Source organism: Actinia tenebrosa, unplaced genomic scaffold (assembly GCF_029948245.1).
Source record: "Actinia tenebrosa isolate PJP-AT-01 unplaced genomic scaffold, QUT_ActTen_1.0 PGA_scaffold0__85_contigs__length_37466705, whole genome shotgun sequence".
NCBI classification, from domain to species: Eukaryota; Metazoa; Cnidaria; class Anthozoa; order Actiniaria; family Actiniidae; genus Actinia; species Actinia tenebrosa.
In genome coordinates this window covers 1034222-1060912 of record NW_028292569.1, presented here as the reverse complement: position 1 = coordinate 1060912, position 26691 = coordinate 1034222, and the positions used below count along the sequence as shown (strand labels likewise).

The following is a 26691-nucleotide window of genomic DNA, read 5'->3' as shown; positions in this document are numbered from 1 at the left end:
ATCTTTTTTGTTATTCTCATATTCGTTCTAATGAGAGTTCAAATGAAATTTGAGTTTTTTTATTTGACGAGTTTAGATTTGACAACTCAGTTCTCACCGTTTCTTGAACCGTAAGTTAAATCATAAAGTAAGTAAATAAAAAAGTTTAAAATTAACTTCTTATTTGTCTAAAATGATTGATGGCTGTTGTAAAATTTGTCTTTTGCGATTGTTCATTGTTGTGCGAAATAAGATATGGGGGCCGGTGACCGAGTTCTACCCTCGACATGGTACCGAGTTATATGCTCTGTTGGGACACGGCTCGTGGGACAATCACTCTACGGTATTTTCTTCCCTATTCCACATATTTTAACATCTATAGAATCAAAAGATGGAAACTCTTAATCCAGAAGGCCTGCATACAATAATATGTAACACATATCAAGTAAGAAAATCAAGAAATATTATCGATTCACCCGCGCTAATCTAATGTTGAACGTGTTTATATTTGATCATTAATCCAAACTTTTGATTTTAGAATATTTTTGAGGTATCTCCTGTACTTAAAGAACTCGCTACAGCTGCTAGACATTACCATAAGGCTATACAAAGTAAGTTAGTAAGAATTTTTAGATATTTGTTATGATTTTCAACAGTTTTGAGCTCATTATTTTCAATCGTTTAAATTTATTTGTAGATGTAACCACATCATCTTCTGCTTTCCATCAAGCGCTCAACAAGATCTCACAAATGGCTTCCACGTCTGTGGGACCTGCTAAACCGCTAGGTAAAAAAATTAGAACTTTATAGAAGAATCTCTTCGAGAATATGTCGAAAGTGTGGAGGAGATGTTCCACTCACAAATTAATATTCCTGTGTACTTTTGATTTATTTATTTTACTAGAACTCACGTAAAATAATTATTCATCAAAAAATTCTTCTAACTTAAAACAATTGTCGACTACAGAAGAATGCTTCTTAAAAGGATACGCTTACAATTTCATAATATCGATTTAAGTTTTAGGGCTAAATTTAATAAATCATACTTCAAATGAAAGTGAGCAGAACAATAATTATACAAGCTTGATTTTATTTTTTAAATGTTTTTTTGTTCTTGTTCAGATACGCTTACATTTTACACAACGATAGATATGTCTGCATTGTTTAGATAAAGAATGGAATAAATGATGCAGTTAGTTGGTTTTGTTATTGACAAAATTTGACACTTAAAAGGTTTCCTCTTAAAACAAGGAATTTGTAAAAGTTTTGAGTAAAATGCTCATTTGTTTTTCTTTCCATTCAGGAAATCTTTTGAATTTTGTTCACACTAATGACTCTGCTGGAGATCATTAAGTTCAGGTTGAATTGAATAAATTTGTCACGTTTCAAAAAGTCCATTAAATTTATACAAAAACAATGGATTATTTTCTTATCGATTATGATCCAATCTTTGGTTCTATTCACAGTATCTTAGGTCGTATCCCTATGTTGAATGTCATGTATGCCTCAGCATGTATTGCTAAGATTTCATAATATATAAATAACTGTTCAACTGTGTGCATAATCTGCTATAGCTATATCATATTATAAACACACATACTTAGAGTAATGATAGATCTATTCTTTAAATTTTGATCTAGTTGTAAACAATATTTCAGGAATCAATATTAAAATGATATCAAAAAGTTTTTTTTTTCTGTTAAGAAATTGCAAAATAGCATTGTCAACACTTCCTGCTAACAAATGTTATAATAAAAAAATTATCTAAGAAAAATATCTTGGATTTTTAGGGCAGACAATTGAAGACATTATGGAAACCAATCGTGATATAGAAAACAGACGCTCAGAGATCGTAAGTGTAGTTCATATTTTCATATTTTTTCATATGTACTTAACTCAAGCTTTCAAGAGGTAACTTGAAATGTAACTTCTAAAAATAGCAATTGAAAACTTTATTGTGCAATGAAGATAAATTGATATATTTAAGCGATATATTGAGGAGACGATTTGGAGTCTTTACTTAAGTAATCTCTGTGCATTAGTTGATCCGATGTTTATAGCTTTTGTTCTTTGCTGTGTATTTTATTGAATACCAGCATTTGAAGCTTGACAAATCCTGTCTAATCCCGTGTTGTGTTTTCATTTTTTCTTGTCACATTGATAAAGAAGAGACATTGTATTTATTGACTTTAAATTGGTTAAAATAGCTTTATTGATTTTCTTGTGAGAGATTGTTTGTAGTGTCTGAGTCTATTGTTTTTTTGTCTGCGTAACCTTAAATTAGAGGTGTCATAGGACTAATCTGGCCAAGTTTTGGTTATTCTTTGTTGTTTGTTTGAGGAATTAATGTAGCAATCCTACTTAATATCCAATAATATCTTAAGACTTTCTTCCTTCACGTTTCAGCTCAAGACCATGATGAATGATCTGATAGTTCCTTTGGAGTCTCTCATTGAATCAGACAATGTTTATGTTAAGGTTTGGACGTACTTTGATCTAAACAAATGAATCATTGCATAATATTGATGGAAATATGATGATGATGGTCAAGGCAATGATGATGGTGATGCTTGTATGACAATGATGTGATGATGATAGCGATGATGCATTTTGATGGTGATACAGTCAATTCAAAAACGTTGTCATCGACCGGCTCAAGCCTACATGACTGGACTGAAAGCAAATATGGGTTAAAATCACTGAAGCGGTTAAATATTAGCTCTGAATATATTGTTCCCGCTAGTTATAAAATAATAACGGTGAGAAACAATCCATCAAATGCATGTCTTTGGGTTTAGGGAAAGAAAAACAAAGTAGTTATAATTCAGTTCACAATCCTGAAAATACGAAGGCATTAAAAAAAGTCTCCTTCAATATTTCCTGCTCGCCTACAAAGGCTCGTGTTGTAAACCAGGCATAACTAGTCAAATAAAATTATGGAGTCAACTTGGCTTCAATGATTGCTACCCAGAGTTTCTTTCGGTCCAGTCGCATAGGCTTGAGTTGGTTGACGACAACATTTTTTGAATTGCCTGTATATAAATACAGTCGCGGATCCAGGATTTTGTTCAGGGAGGGGTGCGCACCCCCTGCACTCCTCCCCTGGATCTGCCCCTATCAGAAAATGATGTGATGACGATGGTGATGGTGATGAAATATGATAATGATGTGATGATGATAGTGTTGATGCATGTTGATGGTGATATATGAAAATGATGTAATGATGATGGTGATGGTGATGGTGATGATATATGATAATGTGGTGATGGCAGTCACAATGACGAAGATGATGATGGTGCTTATAATATTCATTGCTTCCTTTTCAACCTATCCTTGAACATCCAAGAATGCAATGCATATGTCTGTTATCTCACTGTATTATCATTATTGTCATCATCATAGGCTGTTCAAAAGAGTTACAATCAAGACAACAAAACGAAAGTTGAGGTAATCTGTCTGTTTGTACTGTGACATGGACACATTGACACAGGCAGGGAAGAGATGTTTGGATTTTAGAATCAATTTGGGGTGGGAGTGTGGTCCAAAGTTTACAGTGACTGGAAAGAGAGGGAATAGGAGCCTATTGCTGGCTTTCACTCAGCTGATAAAAGTTTTTGAATCTCATTATCTGCTCCAAATGGTGGTCAAACACTGACCACCATGTGCTGTCAGCCAGAAAGAGTCCAATTGAAAAGTTGCGGTTCAGCTGATGAACTTTCCACACGAGACAAAATTATGTCACTAGTGCAATTCAGCAATATCCCCCTTTTTGCTAATATTCATACTAAATTTTTAAACCTAAGCCCCCCAACTTTTAGTGTGCATAAAGAATATATTCAAGTCTCATGATTGTCAATCTTTTGATTGAAATCATATTGCATTCCTGCTAATTTATGACCAGTCTGACTCGTAGACTGGTATATGATAAATTAGCCTGTTACAATTGCTTCTCACCCCTACCTCCTGCATCTTCCCTGGGTGAAGGGGAGGGCAACCATAGACAAGATATATTTTTCCTCAGCTGGTAGAAAAAGCAAGATCTGATCTGATGAAAGTGAGAAAGAAAAGCCAACGTAAAAAGCCAACTGATAAATATGAAGAAAAGGAACGACAGGTATTTTTTGTTTTCTATTTTTATTTCCTACGTTTTTCCTGATTCTTTAAAATTATTTTCAGCTCTTTACATGAAAACAAATTCTCCCCTACCCACCCCTGGTTGGTGCTCTCCTTACTCTACCCTCCCCTCCCACATTTCTTGATTCACTATTACCAATGGCATCCAATTGCAGCTGCATCTCAAAAAATTGGTCAACGATGGTTTCTTCGTGCAAATTTTACTTTCTCGCATTTGTGCATGAGCATCCCGTCGCTCCACAGCACCAGTACCATGGAATTATCCGGTTTTTATTTTATTTTTCTAGTGCGATGAATATCATTCCAACTTACAAAAACAACTGGCCAACTTCAGGAAAGAATCCTGTCAGAGGGTAGGTATAGACCCATCCAACTTGCTTGTCCTTTCCTAGAGTATCATGTCTTTGTTTACCGGTTGCACATGAGAAGACACATGAATATAGATACGACTAAACAGAATCTTATTCTAGAGAGAATGAAACATGGTCTGAAATGGGAAAACATTATGCCTAAGGTGTCATACACTGGCACTTTTGTTCTGGTTGATCAGTATTTTCATTTTTTATTATTTATTTTATTTTTAGTCGTTGTCAGAAGAATGGAAGCGATACGTATTCGTAGTGGAAAGAACTAACATATTCATGAAGAGTTACATGGAGTTTTACGACTACGTAAGTCCTACTTCTTGCCTTTATTTTTCTCTTAGAGACGATTTGGTACGAGAAAAACTCATGCGCAATTGGGTGTGTTAAATCCGTGACATGTGTAGTGTCCAAGCATTCTGATTGTACATTTTCTAGCTCCACTGATGAAAGCAGGACCAAAACTCCGCAGCTTGTTGGATATCAGTAACGTGATTTTACTTTCCCCTCAGAACGCAGCCATGTTGAGAGAGAAAATATCTTCGTGGCTTTCTCAAGTAAAGAAGAGACCCGAAGAAGAGGTTAGATAGGTGCACGATAAACATGGTTTATTATGATATATATGCACGGTACAGAGTGTCAAGATGCACGATAAACATGGTACATGGTATATGCGCACGGTGCAAAGTGACGAGATGCACGATAAACATGGTTTATTATGATATATAAGCACGGTACAGAGTGTCGAGATGCACGATAAACGTGGTAAACAAGTAAAGTATTGATTATGATCGAGTATCTTATTCCCCAACAGGCCAATGGTTCGGTCGCACATGGAGTGGAACCTCTTGGTCCTTTGACACAAAGGTACTTCATGCTAGTCTGTCTGTCTGTCTAGCTGTCTGTGTACCCGCGTGTTTGTCTGTCTTTCTGTCCGCCCTTCTCCCTGCCTACCTTCCTGTCTTTCTGTCCGTCTTCCATCCTAGTCGTCAGGTCTTTCTGACGTCTTATGCGACTCATGATTTCACGGTTTATACCTTTTTTAACAGTAAAGTAAAAATTATGGCTATTTTTGACCACAACGCTGTAGAAGAATCACAGTTAAGCTTCAAACAGGTATGAATATAGCCTCTTACGCAGGCACCTCCTTGGCTCTTTTTGCTCCTTGGGCTTCCTGTGGCGAGGACAAAAAAGTCGTCTCCACTTCTTCTCCTCTCTCGTTCCTAGTTTTTCTCTGCCATAAGAATTAACACAGGTATCCCAACAGAGAATATATGGGGTAGCCTGCTGAGGAGTCTAGTATGACTAAAGACTTTATGTTTATATTAAGGATATCGTTGTACCAACATATTACGTTACATCACGTCATTATAGTTAGCATGCATGTTTCTGTGTTAATCGTGATTCAAGACCCAGTCACTGACTGAGACCCAGTCACTTGCAATCCATTTCAGAAAATTCCAAATAACATCCAATTTATCTCAATAGCATCTTAATGGAGGAAAATAAGTCGTAAAACTCTGTTACGATCCACAGGGTCACCTATAGACACATGATGTGTACAGTCCTTTGAAAAACCTTTGCCGCTGACCGGATTCACAGGACTTCAACCTGTGCCACGATCCAAAACATTTTTTTTGCAAAATTTTGGAATAGAATCACTAGTTTTTGATAATAGAATAAAAATCATGGGATAAATGTTGCAAATTCGGCGAACAAAAACGTATAAGTTCCGTACGATCCAACAAACCGCAGTCCAGTCCATTCCATCTATGTACGGTTCCTGATTTTCCAAAACTAAAAAACACTTAAAATTCGGCCATTTAGAAGAGGAAAACAAGTTTTCGAAGTTGAGCATGTTTTTGCTATACATAAAGATTATCCATGGCCTTTCAAAAGGAGAAAACGTAAAAATTTTTACTGGGTGGCCTGTTGCCTGTGCCAGTCGTAAAATGCGTTTTTTTTTTTGTAGTCTCAGTTCTCGCGAAATGTGCATTCTTGCGCAAGAGTACCCATATATGGATTTGAATGACTTTTTCAGAAGTGTTTAGAAGTAATGTAATTATATTCATTTCTAAAACTCCCCAAAGAGACAATACAGACGTCTTTGCACGTCATTGACCTAGGGTATTACGTCATTATACTAAGCAATGATATCGTGTGTTTCTGTTTCCAGGGAGACATCATCGACCCGATCAGTGAAGTGGTTTCTGGATGGCAGTACGGACAGAATATCAAAACATCAAAGTAAGTTCTAACACTGTTAGATATTATAGAATATACTTGCCTCTTAAAATAACTGGAATGACCGGATCGCGCTAGGTAGTCACGTGATTGCTATCCGCCATATTGGATGACAAGCATAAATGAAAGTCATCAGTTTGATAAGATGCTAAAGACAGTTAGTATAATATGAATGCCTGTCACTTATGTTGATTAAGATATTTGTATAGTTTCTTTGAAGATTGAAATAAATTTTTTTAAATGGTGGAGAATGGTCACGTGATACAGTACGGTCCGACACCTAGTCTGCGCATGCGTAGATTTAAGAAAATCGGTGTGCTTTTTTAAAATTTCAATGTGTTTTTTTTTTTTTGTTCAGGTCAGGCTGGTACCCATCCGCTTACACACAAGAGATTATCGCTGTTCCTACAGGGTATCAAAACTACGATTCCCATTTCCCATTTTTCTCCATTTTCATTTTTCATTTTTCCATTTTCTATTCTCATAGATCATCTGTAAGCCAAACTATGCCTGCCTCAGGTGTTCATACACGAGCTGAGTTGAGTCAGACTAGCAAGTCATTAAAGAGATATTCAAGTGCAGGCCCAGCCATGATGAATCTACCGTTACCTGACTATGGTGCTAGTAGCAGTACTGAATCCTCCACTAAAACACAAGGTAAGGTCACTTTATTGGACATAATTATCTATGTTTTTGTTTTCGTTGCAAAATTTTGTTTCCAGAGCCCGCGTTCAGTTTGGTCAGAAGCGAGTTAACGCATGTGCAATTCAACTGGAAAAGCATTCTAAAGCAAAAGTTTTTTTAAAATAAATACTTTATTAAAACAAAAACGTGACACTTTACAATATATAGATATACAAAAAGCAAAAGATACCAAATTAAAAGCAAAGCTCTGTCGGTGGTTTATATTTATTTTTAATTCTTAACTTAAATACATCTTATATATATACTAGTCCATAATCTTTAGTGTAGTGTAGCAGACCAGAAGGAACGCAAACGCAGGGTCAATAAAAACGTCAAATAAAACATATTTTTACTGCGGTTATTAGATAGAACATTATTTTTCTCTACTTATTGCTTGTTATCAGAAAACAAACCCGATTGTACTCCCACTGCGTCTCCAGGACCAACCAAGAGTGGATCCGCACCTTCATCGCCAGCGAACCATCCAAAGCTTGGAGCTCCACCGCCACCACCATCACCACCCACTGAGGTTCCATCGCCACCCCCACTCCCTGAAAACAATAATGAAAGTGAAAAGTAAGTAAAGGGTCAGTTAGTCACGTGATGTATGTCTGTATGTCTGTCTGTCTATCTATATGTCTGTCTGTCTATCTATATGTCTGTCTGTCTATCTATATGTCTGTCTCTCTGTCAGCATGTTTTCGGTTTTCTCTCTCAGTGTCATATTTTTTCATTTATTTATTTTCCATACATGTTTTTGTAGGTCTAATCCGTTCACTGGTGTCGCCCTAAAGAAGGCAGTCACAAACGATCGCTCAGCGCCAAAGATTTAATGAATTTAATCCTACACGGTCGAAGTACGAAAATGACCTGCTTAGATTCAGCTTTTTAAACTGAAACCAATCAAGTAAAATCATTGTCTCTAGTACTTTGACAGTAATAATTTTTTTGACCAACCGACCTCGTTTTGATGTTTTTCAAAGTGAGGCTGGACAGGCCTCGACACATTGAAGGTATATCAATAGCTAGAACAGTCGCGTTATCTATTCACTAGAATGTGTAAATTGATTATAAATTGAATTGAATTTGGAATTGAAAATCTAATATATTTAGTTTATTTCAAATCGTAGTAGTATATTTATAGAAAAAAATCACGATTTTAAAGTTGGTAGATTGGTAGTATATCTGTAGAAATCCGCTAGTTTATCGTAAACTCGACGACTGACTTTGTAATGGCTTTTGCTCTAAGCCAATCAAGAGTTGGCACTAAAATACACGCGCGTGCTTATCCAATCACAGCGCTTCAAATTGGGAAGACATTTAAGTGTTGCCAAATGAAACGATTTTCTTTTTCTTTTTTTCCAAACAAAATTCGAATTCTTTGAAAAAAAAAAATTTTTTTCCCACTAGGATAGTAGATTATGAGAAAACCTAGTGTGGTGTTTTGTCAATTACTTTCGTAAAGTCAGACAGTCAGTCAGCTTAAGTATCTTCATGCGAGACATGAAACACTTTTTTAAGATAAATGAGATTCATTCGTTCGTCATTCCTCTACAACTTGATATATCTTTCAAGTTCAATAATCCAGAATATAATTTTCTATTATTCCTTTACATCTGTATGCATATTTTTTCCCGTTTATATTTCGTTTTTTTCAATAGTTTGTAAACTTATAGGAATCCAACATTTCAGCGCAAGTAACTGCGAAAATTGAGTTCTATATAATTAAAATAAAGTTTAGTTTATTGATTATTTCAGTGAATGAAATTCGAATAGATTTGATTCTTTAGATCAGTAGTATTGTAAATTATTTCTGATAAAGAAAATTAATAAATGTGAAAATATATTACTTAATTTGTTTGTGCGTTATTGGAATTTATTAGATATTATTTTCAATAAGAAAATGGATGGAGATGTGAAACTTTTCTTCCCAAAGGAAATGTGAAGCAACTTCTGGGTTTTGCGGAAGAAAGAAGAACCCGGAGAAAAAACCAGGAATCAAGAGAGATACCTAACGAACCCTACCCACGCATCTCCCCAAGAAATTAGCATGAAACTTTTTCATACTATTCTTAAGAAAAGAAAAAAAAATTGCCAAAGTGCGAGAACATTTTGTCTTCTCTTTCGTCCCCGAATAAATCTCGTGGTCTTCCTGTGTTAACACTGTCAAGGACTGGGTCAAAGCTCATTGCGCGCCTTTCGTGCGCCATATTTAAATTTGTCCACAATGTTTCGGTGAAGTTCATGCAGAAGTTGGCCCTCTTTTGGCATTTTTCGGGTACAATACTCTATGTTTCTTCAATATAGAACCTCTTTATTAAAACTAGCATGGTTTGGAAGAGGTTTTGAGCACGTTTGATGTATTTTTATGGAGTTTTATCGTGTTTTCCTGGTCGTGTGTCCGACTGTGTTTCTGAGGGGAATCAAGAAGCAGCAAAAAAGAACCATAAAAACCACTTGAGTAAAAGACGATGGAAAAGCTTTTAGAAACAGAAAAGGTAACAGAACCTCCATAGAACATAAATCTAGCCAATATTCTTAAGTTTTCTCATGTGGGCCATAAAATTTGATAAATATTTTCGTACGTACGAAACAAAACATCAATACATCCGTGCTGTCTGTTTTTTGTCGATAGAATTAATTTTTAAATTTGCAAACATATATACTTAATTAAGGCGTTAGCTTAGCTGAATTGAATTTATTTTTGTTTTAAATATAATATTTTTAATGTTAGTTTTGGGTTCTGTTTTTAGGGAGCTGATAAACCCAAAAGACTGCACAGTAGAAGGAGGACATTTCTTGGCATTGCACGGCATACTAAAACACCTAAAAGGAGCCTATCTGGTAACACAGAATATGCAGGAGGAATTCTTACAAAAACTCCAGTTAACAGGTCTTGTTCTGTAAGAAAACCCCTTCAGGTAGTTTCAGCAACAAAGGCATCAAATTCTTCATTCTTTAGCATTACAAGAAAGGATAAAAGTACCTATGCTGCCAAGATGTTTGGAACAAAGATGATGGAACCTGTTGTTAAGTCAAAGACTCCTGTCGCATTCACCACTCCAAAACCACAGGGATCCTTTAATGTGCCTTGTGGAAAACCTGAGAGTACCGACGGTTGCATCTTTGAGGGTCGTCAATTGTCAGAGTCTTTAGGAAGCTCAAGTGACGATTTCAGAAATAGTTTTAATGATGGAGAGAAACCATTTATTTTGCAAAGTTTGTTAGGGTCAAGAAAAAGCAAAAAGCTAGATTTTATTGTCAAGGATTCCAAGATCTCAAAATCTGCAGGTATGAATACCAACCATGATAAAATGTCATCAGCATCATCAGAAACTTTGATTACGAGAACATCAGCATCATCATCTACAATACCTAAAGCGTCAGTGTCATCTGTGGTAGCTGAATCAACTGCGTCATCTGTGATAGCAAAGTCATCACCTTCATCATCAACAAATTCATCAGTATCACCAGTGATAACTGATTCATCATCATCCATGATAACTAAGGCCTCCATATCTTCATGCACAATTACAAGCTGTACTACAAGTAAGAGAATGAGAGTAGATGAAAATATCAAACTGGGGTTAGCTTCAGATCTACCTGTTATAACAAGTACACTAAATAATGATACAAAATGTAAACAAAGCAGTATTAACCAGGGAACATTGCATACTGTTCATGATGAGGCTGACGAAGACAAGGAATTCTCAAATAGTGTGTTTTCAGAAACTGTTGGAAAGAAAGATTCAAAAGCCTTTAACAAAGATGTAGAATCAAACTTGTCTAGAGCTCAAAATTCTTCTGTTTGCTCAGTTAAAATGGAAAATAAAAATGTAAAAAAGCCAGAAAGAAACAAATTAAAAGTATCCAGAAGATCTGCTGGTTCGTCTAGGAAAGCTTTACAAGAGGCAAGATTACAGGGATTGAAGAACAACTTCAAGAATACTACACAAGATTTTGAAACTTGTAGCAGTGTAAGCCTAACCCCCAGTCCAGCTGATGCCGCTGAAATACCACCATCATCACCATTAGAGACAGAAATCTTCTGTACTCAAAAGTCTACACCAAGTCCTACTGGTAATGATATTGATAAAGTATGTGTATCGAAGTCAGAGACCCAGTCACAATCATCATCGTCGTCAACTACTTCATCCCAAAGCCTTGAATCATCAACCAAGACCAACAAAGACTGGATGCATTTGTTTGAGGAACCTTTCCCAAGGAGATCACCCAGACTGAGCTCTCTACCTGCAAGTACAGCCAAGGATTATGAGTATTTAATGGATAATTTCTCACCACTCACGTCACGGATGAGGTCTAAAGGAAGGAAGAAGCAACCAAGGACAAGGAGTAGTCAGAAGAAGAAGAAGAAAGGAGAAGATGCCGACAACCACTCTGTGCCTTCAAAAGAGGCAAAGATGCCAGTTTCACCTTTAGTGTTAGCTGAAAAAGAAACGGCACCTCCAATATTGCAAACATCAGCATCTGAAAATGATGCAAAGACGAAAGAAGAATCTTTAAAGAGGCCAAAAACAGAAAAACCAGATAATAACATCTTGTCAAAAAAGAAGTCAAACGTCAGCATTAATCAAACATCGGAAAATGATTCTCTTGTTCCTTCTGCTACCAGTCTACATTTATCACAGAATGAGAAGTTTTGTTTCCCAAGGCCACCAGCAATTTTATCCTGCCCAAGGGGACCTTATAGCATGATAGTGGACTTTGCTTTGCCAGACAAGGACTATGCTAAGCTGAAGCTTGCTAAGATTAAAGGAAATCAAGCCAGGAAAAAAGCTACTATGGACTATGAAGAAACATCTTCTCATTGTGACTTGAGGAAGAAAGAAAAGCTCAATAAAAACCTTGTGAATGATAAAGATAAGGTAAATGAAAGTTTTAAGACTGATGAGGAAATAACTGAAAGTTATGATGGATCGGCCAATGCAGCTACAAATATTGTGGATTCCACAGTTAATAACAAAGAAACTAGAGGTATAAGAGAGGAAAGGGAAATGAATGCGATTCCAAGAGACATATCAGATAAAAATGAAAGTCAAAGTCAGAAAAAAGATACATTGTATTTTGAAGTAGAGGATGATAATGGATTCATTCCTGCCACTCCAAAAACTAAGACAGACCTAAGTATTACTACTGTTAGTAAAAGTAATGATAATCTATCTGAAGAAAGATTTACTCAGTATTCTGATTCAGATAACACTCTATCTGGATCAATACTTCAGAATTTACAAGCATCAAGTATTATAGATAATAACACTAAACCTGAAAAGGGAAAAAGCTTGGATTCACCAATTTGTTCTAAAAATAAGCATTTAGACAACATTGTTACTTCAACAAGTTTAGTAAGGAATGGACCAGGCTCACCTTCAATTCCTCAAGTGGAAAAAGGATCTCCAGAATTGTTGAAAGTGCCATTGAAACAACAGAAAAGTCTTTGCCTACAAAACCATCTGGAAGAATCTAGGAAGTGTTCCCAAAACAGAGGGAGGAGTTCTCCTTTGGAAAAGTATAAGAAAAGCATAGAAATTGAGATGAAAGGGAATGAAAATGGAATAACATGTGAAAAGTTACCACTTGGGAAAGAATGTGTTCCGAGCAGCCAAGGATCAACTGCAAGTCAAAGTCCAAATGACTTGAAAGGTCTTTTATTTCTGAATGGAAGTGTGGAGAAAAACTCCCATCCCATTCCACTTTCCAACAATGCTTTATCATCTCAGAATCAGCAAAAAGGGCAGCAAGGTGGCTCGGAAACATTAGATGATTCCGAAAACACTAGTGTTAAAAGCATATCTTTAGAGAGTAAGAGAAATTTGGATGTTGTACAGGACTCAATAAGAAAAGATGTACAGAAGATTGATGATGCTCTCCCATGGAAACAAGAAGACACTAAACTAGTTGGAGGGTTGGAAGTGACAAATATCTGTAGTGACAAAGAGGGACTCTTGAGTCAGGAGAAGTGCATTTTGGGCCATGTCAATGATGTGACTGATCACTTGTCAAACCATGGTTCAAAGACTTTGGAAGTGTTGGCATGTAGAAGTGAGAACTTTGAAATGGTTTCTGCTGCCAATCAAATTACGGTCAGCCAACCTTGTTTCAACAAGACATTGTCCTTTTCACTTGGTGACACTGGAAAGGGTTCTTCTGTTAATGAAGTTGCAGAAAGCCATTTTGCTTTGGACAGTCTCCCATCATCCTTTTTACATGACACTGAAATGGGTTCCATTGTCAATCAAGAAAGCAAAAACTCAGAATATGCTCAAAACCTAGAGAGAAACATCAAGAACCCTTTGGATATTTCAACCCTGTTATGTTCCAATACAGAAGAATTTGACAATACTCCTGGAAGCATCAAAGGTACCATGCCTCTGTATTCAAACCCTGAGGAGTGTAATGAACAACCTGCTGATCCAGATTGTTCATTTCCACTTTGTCCCGATACAGAAGAATTCAGTCATGCAGTAGATGTTCCTTCTGGTCAAAACACAGGAGAATTTGGTATTGTAGAATCGGAATCTTTAGAGCCATCAATTGGGGATACTGCCACCCCTCATGGTAAAGCTAGTGTGCCGCAGGGGTCTTCTGTTATGGATATAGAGTCTGCATGTCAGGCAGAAAACAGTATATTAACTCCAGTGTTAATGCAGGCTTGTCTACAGGTAAGAGTTATTTGATGTGCTTCAATGTTAAAACTGTAGAATGTACCTCCATTGGACCCCTTTTGATTCCATTTCAGACCATGTGTCATTCTCTTTAGAAAATTCGTTGTTTGAGTTGTATCCATATTCATTTGTGTTGTCATGCTCAACTGTTAAACAAAGAAATGATACTCTAGGAAATAAAGTATGGTCTGAAAATCATTGGAAAAATTATGCTCAAGGGGAAGAAGTCTATAAATTTTTTGATATTCTACAGATTAGTTTCTTAATTGTCATATACAACAAAACTATAATAATATATAATAATACAATGTTTTACTACTGTCGGTGTCCCTAATTTAGGTTCAAACAGTTGAGCCAGGGGATCTTGCCTCCCCCCTCCCCCATCCCCACCTTTTTACGGTAATGAAATCTTATTTTGTATTATTTTGAGTTCATTATATAAAAGTGATAGCCCCCTACTTTAAATGTTCTCTGCAGTGCCTGTTATTTTGTTTAATATATTACTGCTGCAGTACATTTAGATATTGATAATTATTTTACTTTTGCAGCATGAGAACAGTGAATCCAATAAAGTGTTGTCGATCAGCATGTCGACATATGATAGTCCAGGTCATGTTGTCAAGAAGAGGGATGTTATAGCTGTGTGTCTGTCTCACTGGGTGGTACTGTGGATCAAGATGGGCGGGCAAGAATGGACTGTCCTGAAATCCTGGACTCTGGACAATGTATGTGTAAAACCTTTATAAAATCAAATCTAGTGTAGACACAAGAAAATGACAATAAGTAAGGTCACTGGCATGTGTGGCATGCACTGCTGTGGCACTGTTGTCTCACCACCTTGTAATTCAAGCTTGGGGTTGTGTTTGATTCTCAATTGAAATGCATCAATTGAAGTGCTTTTGGAGCAAACCTCACAAAAGAGTCCCTATTAAAAAAATTAAAGAATCAATGAATAGAATCTGATATACTTTGGTTGCCTAAAATGACAAGGATAGAAATGGGATGCAATACCCATGTGAAGGTGGCCCACCATCATTGCCTCAGTGTGCCTAATATTTGGTAATATTTACTATAGTCATATAATGACTGCATAGCTGCTTAACAACGAATAATGTTACAAGTAATAATTTTACGTGACTTGAAGTTGTGAAAGGCCCATTGGCCCTCCTCTTCAGTCATTTCATATAAGGCTTGTAATTTACCTATTACGCATGTTCTTATATGGTTTCCGAGGCCATCGCACATGGCTTACAGCCTCATCTATCAAGGAATAATGTTATGCAAGACATACTGAGAGCATTACATACTCATTCACTATATCTTTATGGTTCTTGCAGACTGATTGCAAGATGTTTCAAATGGTCAAGTTCTTACCTGTTATATCACATCTTGTCCTTTTTGTTGGAGGAAGGTTCGCTTCGGCAAATGGCAGGTATGTATGACAGCATATATATTCATATAACTATGTCACCTAAAAGGCACCAGTGTAGTTGTGCATTCTTGCTGTTGCTCTTATTTTCAAAGAATTACGCATTGGAGATGATATTATCAGCTTCTGTCAATTACATATTTTAGAGTAACCAGTAGCAATTACTTGAAAGCCATATTCAACTGTTTGCATTTGTCTTACTCAACATTTTAGGGTTTATGGATATTCAGATACCACAAGCTATGACTTTCAACTGGAATATGAGGATGCGTAAGTAAATATAAAATAAAAAAGTAATGATAATGACAAAGATAACGATGATATGTATGTATCTGTTATGATTGATGAGTATGATATGATGGAGGTTAGTAGTAAGGATGATGACAATGATGACAAAGATGATGACAAAGGTGGTGATGATGTGGAGTAGTAAGGGGATGTTGATGATGACAAAAATGATGACAAAGATGATGACGGAGATGAGTATGATATGAAGTTGGTGATTAAAATGATGAAAAATATGTTAATGAAAGATATGATGATGGATCTTATATCTAATATACCATTTCAGTTAGTGTGTAATATTTTCAGACTGTCATTCCCTAGAATATCATTTCTTTGTTTAATGGTTACTCATGAGAAGAAACATTAATTTTTACAATAACTTACAAATTTCTCACACATTTCTCTGATTGGTTATTTTTTATCATCAATAAGAGGACAGACAGATAAAGCTGACGTCAATGAGCGCGCGCTTTCCATTGGTTGTTTTGATCGCTAAAAATGAGAAGTTTTTATCGTTTTTGTTATTGTAAAAAAACAAATAGACATCAGTTTTTTATGTGTCTGTCCTCTTATTGATGATAAATTTCATCATTACATTGTCAAAGTAGTATGCGGATCTACTCGGCTACGCCTTGTGAATCCACACTACTTTGACAATGTGATGACACAATTTATCGTCAATAAGAGGACAGACACATAAAAAGCTGATGTCTATTTGTTAAGTAGATGAGAATCCTATTCCCAAGGCAATAATGCCTAAAAACATATTTAATTCATAATCTACAGATGCGATGACCTGATGTCGTTCAGTTCCATGTGTGTGTTAAATGAAAAGGAGCAGTGTATCAACTCAACTGCAAGTGACGTAGAGCTGGTTGTTGCCGGTGAAACAGCAAGCGGACCAGTGGTTAGCAAGTGGAGTCTTGATTGTCACTGTTTGTAAGTCCATGAGGTCACACTGTTATTCATAATTTATTATTGCAGTCAAGTAATGCGTAAATCAGATATATGGAAACACCAATCCCTCTCCATGGGGAGATGTACTGACTGTATGGATATTTTCTGAAATTACACAAAATACCCCCTCGGAAATTCCAATTTTTCTCCATGGGGGGAGGAATATTTTTGGATATTTTCCCCCCCTACTCCTTGGAAATTCCAATCTCCCTCCATGTGGGATGTATGGATAGTTTCTGGTACTACACAATATACCCTCCTCAGACTCCACCCCTTGGACATTCCAATCATCCTCCATGGGGATAGATATGGATATTTTCTGGAACTACACAAAAAATACTTATTTATCTCATATCCAATCTTAACCTGTTGTACTTTTGTTAAGGGATGTGAAGAAACATCAAGCGCTGACACTACCAGATGGTAGTGGAGCTATTACCTCACTGTGTACTGTTGATGGGAACTGTTGCCTTCTTGTTGGCTCTACTGGAGCTCATCTCCTTCTATGGTAAGGCGGAAGTATTTGAAGGAATATATATGACCTATTTTCCTTATTTAGTAGAGTTATTATATTTATTGGTTTTTCATTTTGATATTTTGAGGATCAGTTTTCTGTAAATCACTGCTGTGTCATTGGCCGTCCTCAATAAAGATTATTCTTATTAATGATTATTATTTACACCTTGGGATTCTTGTTTATTTCAGGAATCTGAAACGTTGTGATCTCCTGAAAGAAATAAACCTGTCAAGGCCAGGATTGCACAACTTTGATTGCTTGCAGGCTGCAACAGAAATGGTAATGAACATAGAAAGAGTTTATTGTGATATGAAGGAGAGGCCGTAGGATAACTTTAATTATGATATTGTTTTAATACAACAGGGTTTGCTGTTTCTTACCATGTGTCAAAGATCTGCAACACAAAAGGTACTGTATTGTGTGCCATCTAGGGAAGTAGCATCCTCAGGAACCCAGGGGTAAAATTCTGTCTTCAGGAGTAATTTTGTGGTAGCAAGAAACAAGCAACAGAATTTTACCCCAGGGCTCCCGAAGATGAAGAAGTAGGCCTCCACTAGCATCTCTTGTCTGGGCCTCCTGTGGAAGGTGTTTGGAGAGACTGTTCCTTCAGGAAAGGTAGAGGGATAAATAAAGAAAACACCAGTACATAATAAATTTGTAGATGGATCAAAACTCACTGGTTGATGGATTAACTAAACTTATGTGTATTGAAGAATATGGAAGAGGAGGAGGTGTAATTTGTGACAGCACAGTGCTTTAGTTAGACATTTTTCTCCTCTTCCTCTGGAACCCAGGGGTAAAATTCGGTTGCTCAGTTTTTTCAAAATGAGCAGCAAAATTTTACCTCTGGATTCAAGAGGATGGTTTTTCCTTCTCTCTCCTCCAACCAAAATTCTGTTCTGTAGAATAATCTGTGTAGTCCCTAGTTACCAAAACATACCCTACTTACAACCCGCCACCCCTTTGAAATTTCACTTTGAATTGCCTTTTATTATCAGGACAAGTTTGAATCAGATGCATCACCATGCCTTCTGTATGCTCTAAATCCACTCAACAATACCTTCAAATGCCTTAAACATTTCCCCCACAAGGAACTGACAAGGTAATGAAATGTGAACAATTATTTCTGCCAATCATATCCCATCTTCCATGCAGTGGTTGATATTCAGGGACGCAATGAAGGAAATTTGTTTCCCTGGAGCAGTGTTTTGTGCATGGTTTGTTAGGAACCACTCAACCTACAAAAAAATGATATAATATGACAAGACTAGCTTCTCCAACGAAAAAATTACCTTTGCACATTACGGACTGTCAATGAAAGGACCAGAAAAAGCGTCCATATGAACAGGGTGTGCATAATGAGTCAGTTTATAAAGGATATGCATACATATATTTCTCAGGCGAACATGCAGTAATATGTAGCAATGCTGCAACAAAATTGCATGGCAAGGTCAACTAGGATGTTTAGCATGCAATATTATTGTAAGACTGCAGAGTATGAGGAACATTGTCTACCTGCAAACCACCGATAGACAGCTTAAGATTGTTTATTTTTCCTGACTTATTACTTATTTTTCTTTGCCAAGTTCTCCGAAATGTTCTAGTGTATTTGGTCAGTATCTAGCACTAGGATGTCAAGACGGTATGGCATGGTTAGTGAATATGGCTGCTCCCCATCACTGGGCAACTTTTCCTGTCTTCCAAGGTTGGTTTTTACTCATTTGCCATCATCACAATGTAGATCGTAACCACTGTAACACATCTAAATGTAAGATCTTTGAGACAAAGGTTTTCTTAACAGGGGTGGATCCAGGGGGGTGCAGGATGTGCGAACCCCCCTGGTTCGACTTTGTGCCCCTACTTTGAAGTAACCAATACTGGGTTTTCCTTTTGATTCTAAGGGGTGCACCCCCCTGAGTTAACTTAGTGTGCAGCACCCCCCTGAACAAAATTCTGGATCCGCCCCTGCTTAATGTCAATCAAATTGTTTCCATGGCATTCTAAGGAATCTTAAAATACCTTGATTGACATAAAATCAAATACCTTTGTTTACATTGTCAGTCAGGGTATTTCTATGACATTCCTGTAAGCACATGCCCTTGAGAACTTGTTTCAATTCCTTGTTGGAAACAATTTGATTGACATTCATCAAACCTTTGTCTTAGAGATAATCTTAGATGTGTTACAGTGTTTCTGCTCAACCCTAATTCCCCTGGGGCCTGATAGGTTAACAACCCATGAAAAAGTTACTAGACAATTTAACCTCATTTCCATTGTTTGCCTTTATGTCTATTGACTATACATAAACAATGAATCTTCATTTAAGTGTTTAGTCTTCTAGCGCCAAGAGACCACCAAATAGGGACGACAAAATAAGAAATTATTTCCTTATGGGCTTGGTCAAGTAAAATCACTCTAGTGTAGTCATAATAATCTAGTTTCTTGATTTCATTGCTCTAGGTGCCATAGAGAGTATAAGCTTTCATCCCAACAGACCAATCTTAGCATTTGGAGGTGGTAAAAATGCTTGTGTTCATGTATATTCCTTAAGTTAATTAGTTACTGCTTGCTATGGAGGAGGTGGGTGATATGCATGAAAACAGCCAAGACAATTATTTGAAAAACAGGGTCTATTCAGTGAATCAAAATATGGCAAGCAATTTAAATAATTGTTGTGGACTGACTAGCCTTGTGTTCATGTAGAAAAATAAAAGCACTTTCACAAGTAGGAGAGGCTTGTCAGTTCATAGCCTGCAGAGCAGGCGTTCTTGTGATGGGTTTGAGGAAGAATCGGTGTTTTGGGGTTCTTGTTTCAACTACGTGCCCGCGAGAAAAATGGGACCTCCATATTTTCATTTTGGTGTGTCTATCAGTATATTACAACAACAAAAAATGTATATTACACTTCAGCATTAAAAAATATTAATTTTATTTCAAAGATCCTAATAGTTTACAGCATGTCTGTCTTGTTCAATGACTACATCAGACATACTAAACCCTTTAAATCAAGTCAATCAACTCAATTTTCCTGTACTCCAGGCCAGATCTATAATAAACACTTGACAGTCAATAATAGTGCCATTCTACTGTACATTAGTCTGGCTATCACTATGATAACACTGTAAAAAATATTTTATGTTCTCCCCATTATGTTTGGAAAATACATCAAAATTTGCATTAAGCATGTATTTTAAGATAGGGAATGTCAACCTGGTGTTTTGTTCGTACAGTCGTCCTGCTCATGTTACTTCCTTTTTCAGTTATTGCGTGCAAATCTATGTTCTAGCTGCTTTCTTACGTTTTGATTTTTCAACATAAAAAAGATCACTTGGTAACAAAAAACAAATGATCTCACAAAGTGCTGAGAAAACTGCAGTAAAACAAAATTCCCCACTGACTAAAGTTTAGCTCTAGCCTCTAAACAGGCATTTTGTCTTTTTCCTTATGTCTTCCTGAGGGGGGAAGGGAAAGGAAATGTTTTCACGTACACAGGTTCCATACAAATGACTATGGAGTTGATAGCTGTTGTGGACACCATGCTTAATGCTCATTTTCTACTTACAAAAACATCACCCAAAAACTTTCAATATTGAGTTCATTTTTGTATATAGATCTTGCTTTATGGTTTTTGGTATTGAAGGAAACCAAAGTTGCAATAACAAAATATGCCTTTAAATGTACAGGAAATGAGTTCGTTCAGATAATTAGCACTACAAGTGAAACAATGAATCAAAGAATGAGCAGAACAATTTCTGTAGCTGTAAATTGTTTGAACAAATCATCAGCTTTAGTGCTTGCAAATGAACCCTTTCCTATAGAAAAGTAATGTTAAAACCCCTCACAAAAAAAGAAAAGTTTGTGGCTTATGACTTTAAAAACAAAAGTAATTTGAAAGAAAACTTCTGCCTTTATTGCAGTGCAGTTCTCATCTACATACAACCAACCAAAAATGAGGTATTGATAGCTGGTATTTTTGACAGCCTACATGTACTATCAAAAGCAGGATTATTAATCCATTTTCTGCATGTCGCCTGTCCATTCAAACTGAATTTTTAGGCAGCCCTATTGCCATGAAGAGAGAGTGACCCTTGTACGAGGTTTACGGCAATTTTTGTGTATCTTGTCCCGAACACCAAAATCACCCTATTGTCATGTTAACTTGACCTTACAGTCATTGAAAAACAAATTTGTTGAAAAACTAATTTGTTGGTTGTATGCAATTAAGGAACTCTGCAACATGATTAAATAAAGCTGATACATGATTAATTCATTAGAAATCAGAGATCAAACTTGAGGCTTTGCAGTCTTCACAATCCGAGCTTTGATTCATGAATTTATTGAATGAGTCTTTGTGGTACCTCCCAAGTCTTGTTTTGTCTTTACACTCGTAATATCCATATACATGCCAACTCAGAGAAAGATTTCTCACAGACCTTGGATTTATTTTGTTCGAAATCCATGTCTTGTGGGCTGTCGCAATTCAATACTACCACCATCTCGGTCACGACCTGTTCCTGTGCGCCGTAATCCAGTGCCAGAAGGAGGTGGAGCCATGACAGGTGTTGATCTTACATGCGCTCCTGACATTCTGGACATCTCACCATGAGGTAGTTCCATGGGATTTACGTCGGCAGGTGCTCCTCTATGAAGTCTCATGCTGATTCTTCTCTCCCGTTCAGCCCTCGATATTGGTCTCCCTTGTGGTCCTTGGAGATAGAATTGTGCATTGCGTCAACAACAAGCCCGGCATTGCTCTAACCATTATTACCACACATGAACCATGGAAACAGTTACTTTCTCAACCACCTACCAATAGGAGAAGGTGCCGCAGCTCCCATGGGGTCTCTCAACTTCCCTGACGCAGTCCCAGCCTGCGCACGTGTGGTTTGGCTTCTCATAAGATGGTTTCTCTCGGCTTCTCTGTCAAGGACTCGTTCTCTTTCGCCTCTTTTTTCTTGGGCTGGTTCTTCAGGTTTACTACTTGATCCCTATACATTACATTATCAATCAAACAAGGTATTCAGGATAAGCACAAAAAGAATGCAGCTATTTTAGTATGATTATTAATAATTATTATTATTACTACTGTGTGAACAACTCAACAGCTCATTTCAACCATTTGCTATTAAATGTATTGGTCACTGCTGTCAATAATGATATAATCTATTAAACCAAAACCCAATGAAAATTGCCCAGACTTGATCAAAATTAATGATCAAGATTGAAATAGTAGACATGTTGAATGCTGATCTATTGCTTGCATTTGGTTTTGGTTCAGAAGATTACAGAATGTTTGCTATCTAGCGTGATAAATTAAACTTTCGGTTCAATGTACAAATAAATACCCTTTACAATCAAACTACTTCAAGTGTGAGCACACAGAGCTTATAATGACTTAAAATGATTTTTGGACTCTGGATTTCATTATTTAATTTTAACATCAATTATTGAAAATGAAGTCATGACTATTCAAAAGGAGGATAGTTTGATTGTTGATTCTATGTATTCATGCTTGAGGTAGTTTGACTGTAAAACTACTTCACTGCTAAATTTCATTATACTTTGCTGCTGGCAATATGAACTAGGTAGTACTGTATACACAAATTGAACAAAAGTATTTTAGGAGCCAAAAATTAATGCTGAAGGAAATCCATTTTGACTTACAAATCTTAGAAGGTTCCAGTCAAAGACATAATCATAGGTGTATCCTTGTCTGTGGAATAAGTTGCGAAAGAGTTGCCGCAGGTGCGAATAATCTGGCTTATCATCAAATCTCAGTGAACGACATGTGTTGAGGTATGTTGCAAACTCAGCTGAATATAAAAAGAACATTCATGAATGTGTTAGTTACAGTAATAAAGTGAAGTCATTCAACCGGTAAAATAGATTTTAGACTAATACACATAGGTAGACTCTAATTCAATTGTTTTCTTTTGTGTCTATTGACTATTACACATTGAATAGTATTTTTTGTTTCACAGACTCTATTTTTATTTCTCTAACCAAAGAAAAAAAGCAAAGTCTCTTACATGGGAATCCTTTGCAAAGAACTTCAATAGGAGTGGACATCTTTCTCTCACTTATTCTTTCATATTTCTGTCTTTTTGTGGCAGCTTTGAGCCCTTGCCATGGAAGGCTACCAAGGTTGAAGTACATCAAAACATATCCAAGTGACTCCAAGTCATCACGCCTGCTTTGTTCTGATAAGAATACCAAGAAATAAGCTCAGGATGGGATTCACAGAGAATACTTTTGTCTGGGAGGGGAGAGGGTCTAGTAAGTGGGTGGGGATGCAGTGGTGTCATGCCGCAAGTACAATATAATGAAGGCTGACCTACTGCATTAGCCTTTTAAAATATGTGCCAAAAATTTTGCAATATTGTTTTACTGACTTAGAACACTGACAATTTCCATGGCAACAACCTCAAAGTATCTCATTCAAGAAGAAATTGGCCTATTAGCCTGGTTTTTTAGAGAATATGACATAATCAAGCAGTTGTCATGAAAACAAGGGGTAAGGCATAATGACAAAGCTTTTGATATGCATATTCAGCAGTGTATTATTTCCCCCTGATGAGGTTTTGCAGTATCACATGGTGGCAGCCATAACAGGAACAATTGAATCTGGTCTAATCTGATTTACATGAGAAAGAATTCAGTTTCCAAGGGGAAAAAGACTATTGTTATGCCCCCTGTCATGGCTGCCAACACGCAATGGTGCAAAGCCTCTATATATATACAAAATCCTTTCTTCATCAATGAATGAACGGCACCTTTATTTTGAGAGGATAGCCCTTTCATTTATAAAACATCACTGTTATCAACAGAAGCCCTGATATATTTTTTTCCCACTAAATAGATAATGTGCCACATAACCAAGAAAGCAAAGACAGTCCTCATGTATATTTAATAACAAGTATATCCTTACCTATTCCTAAGTGTGTATTAATACTAGCATATCTGGCAGTTCCTGTAAGATTCTTGTTTTCTCTGTACGGTATGTGCTGATGTGTTCGAGGGTCACGATACTTCTTGGCCAAGCCAAAGTCAATGATATAGACTAGATTACCTTTCTTACCAAGTCCCATCAGAAAGTTATCAGGTTTAATGTCTCTATGGATAAAGTTCTTACTGTGAACGTATTCTATACGACTTATCTGAAACAAAAAAGAAATGATGTTAGCTAAAGTGCAGACACATTAAATGATAAGGCATTTTTTTAGGGAATAAAAGCAAAATTCAGACAACACATAACCAGTTTTTTACTACCTAATGTATTTATCCATTTATTAAGTAGTTTCAAACTGATGTTACTACTGAATAGGGCTTACCGTTTGATCTGCCAGCAGTAAGACAGTTTTTATACTAAATTTTCTGTTACAGAAGTTAAAAAGATCTTCTAAACTGGGTCCAAGTAAGTCCATCACCAGAACATTATAGTCTCCTTCTGTTCCACACCATTTGATAGTAGGAATACCAACTAGATATTCAAAAATAATATTTCTCTTGTTAGTATTTAAGCATCAAAGTGTATAGGAAAAAGATATTTTAAAAACTGATATTTCTAGTTAACAAATACCATAACGCTAAGTTAAAATATCATTTATTTGAGAGATAGATATCTAAAGAGAATGAGGTCTTAGTTAGATGGAGGGGGTCAAAAAAATTTTTTTGCTCTTTGAAGCAAAGCTTTAAAAACGTTACAGGCATCTCATATTTTAGACAAAGTTTAACAAACACTTCAAAGGTATGGACAAAGGAGGTTCGTTAATTGGAAACTCAGTCATGTTGAGTAAACAAAATATCTACTCAGAATTTCAAAGGAATGAGAAGTGTGTTTACATTAGCCATATAAACAATATCACTTCAGGAATAATTGTAGCTCACAGAAATGATAAATATTTTGAAATGCATTCTCTTATGACGCATTGCTATGACAAAACGTCAGGAAAGCTATTGTAAAATCTATTGTAATAGAAAATATTTAAATTGCATACAATAACACCACTTGTGCAGAGGTAATAGGAAATGTCAATCAAAGTATTTTTGTTAAAGAAACTTAAGGTTAAGCTCACATAAAAATAGAAACTCAAATGATTCTTAATCATGCAAAACTATGAATTTAAGACCTAAAAAATATATTCATATACATTTTTAGGGTGAAAAAAAATTTGGAGTATTATTAAAAATAACGATAATAATAATCTTTAAAAAAAATTCTTATCTTAAAAGGATTAGGAAATTAGCTTTAGAGCTTAAGATAATTACTGTAAACAGAAACTTTGACTTGATTTTAAAAGGAATTCAATATTTTTAGTAAGATTTAGGAATATTTTTCAAATTGCTTTCTAAAAATGTTTGCCAATATTGCACCACCAGAAGAATCTAGAGAATGGACTTAACCAAAAAATCGATGACAAAAATTACAATCACCAAACTGCAAGTCCTCTGCAGTGCTAATAGTCAATATATTAGTCAAATATATTATTGATTAACAAGATTATCCTTGGCTCTGCTTTCGTTTGTAAGGTTTGATTGCGTTTTATGGAGTTAAAGTTCTGTTTTCAGACGTAAACTTTTCGATTTTCAACATTAGCAGGATTTTGTTTACGTTTGGTGCGTGTCAACTGTATGATTTGAATAAAAATATGAATTGAACATGTATTATTAAAGACGATAGCACAGAAGATTTTTAAATAACTATCTGAGTTTGGGTAGCTTTTTTAAAGCGAAGAATGAGAAATTGAGATTTTTGACGATCCTTTAGAAGGCGAAGCCATTTGAGCCTTCCTTGCCCTCTAAATACGCTGCAAACATTGATGACAATAACCTCTTTATTTACCTCCTCCTTGCATCATTTTGTAAAATTTTGCTTCGATATGAAGCTGTGGATGCTTGGTCTTGACACATTCGAGTTTAATTGCGACCTCTTCGCCTGTCGATATGTTCGTCCCTTTTTAAAATCAAGGAAAAAATGACGATTAGTTGTGTTTCAAGAGTCAGTTGTAAACCTTTGCTTTACAGCTACTTACCAAGATATATATCCCCAAACGACCCACTACCGATCTTCCTTCCCAAACGGTATTTATTTCCAACTCGGAGCTCCATTGCCTACTCTTTATAAATCCCAAAATACAGCAATATCGTGCCAAATGTAAAGAAAAATCCGTCGATGATGGCGACTCAGATTGCTAGTGTATCGATCTCTCATAAAGGTACGTTTCGGTTTCAATTCGTACGAAAATATTCGTTATTGATCAGTCAAACTTTCAGAAATGTGGTCAAAAATAAATCAAGAATAATCATAGTTAATGTGGCAGTCCTAAGTGAATGAGATGCTGAAGATGGAAAAGGATTCTTTAGTTTATACTCATTTTGTTTTGGTTTATTTTGGCTTATTTTGGCATTCGTCTCTCT

At 36.2% G+C, this 26691-nt stretch overlaps 3 protein-coding genes across 3 annotated transcripts; 2 read left to right on the top strand and 1 right to left on the bottom strand.

The window, feature by feature from the left end:
* Window positions 1-264: 264 nt before the first annotated feature.
* Window positions 265-9257, top strand: LOC116293021 (BAR/IMD domain-containing adapter protein 2). Its single transcript, XM_031700403.2, has 17 exons — window positions 265-424; window positions 518-590; window positions 677-766; window positions 1770-1831; window positions 2386-2457; window positions 3382-3426; window positions 4001-4093; window positions 4401-4466; window positions 4698-4784; window positions 4988-5056; window positions 5290-5342; window positions 5525-5591; window positions 6652-6722; window positions 7078-7131; window positions 7207-7376; window positions 7808-7979; window positions 8167-9257. Exons 1-17 carry the CDS (start codon window positions 371-373, stop codon window positions 8234-8236), a joined length of 1368 nt encoding a protein of 455 aa, XP_031556263.1. The 5' UTR covers window positions 265-370; the 3' UTR covers window positions 8237-9257.
* A 358-nt stretch (window positions 9258-9615) lies between these two features.
* Window positions 9616-20157, top strand: LOC116293003 (uncharacterized). Its single transcript, XM_031700382.2, has 12 exons — window positions 9616-9901; window positions 10157-14083; window positions 14635-14811; window positions 15424-15518; window positions 15729-15785; window positions 16587-16739; window positions 17143-17265; window positions 17463-17553; window positions 17638-17682; window positions 18273-18376; window positions 18861-18979; window positions 19735-20157. The coding sequence occupies exons 1-12, from the start codon at window positions 9875-9877 to the stop codon at window positions 19827-19829; spliced, it is 5013 nt and encodes a 1670-aa protein (XP_031556242.2). The 5' UTR covers window positions 9616-9874; the 3' UTR covers window positions 19830-20157.
* Window positions 20158-20179: 22 nt separating this feature from the next.
* Window positions 20180-26690, bottom strand: LOC116293004 (casein kinase I). The gene is made up of 8 exons (XM_031700383.2): window positions 26307-26690; window positions 26117-26227; window positions 24606-24754; window positions 24203-24431; window positions 23304-23474; window positions 22939-23087; window positions 22085-22262; window positions 20180-21980 (listed from the first exon to the last, which is right to left on the bottom strand). Exons 1-8 carry the CDS (start codon window positions 26380-26382, stop codon window positions 21715-21717), a joined length of 1329 nt encoding a protein of 442 aa, XP_031556243.1. The 5' UTR covers window positions 26383-26690; the 3' UTR covers window positions 20180-21714.
* Between the last annotated feature and the right edge of the window lies 1 nt (window position 26691).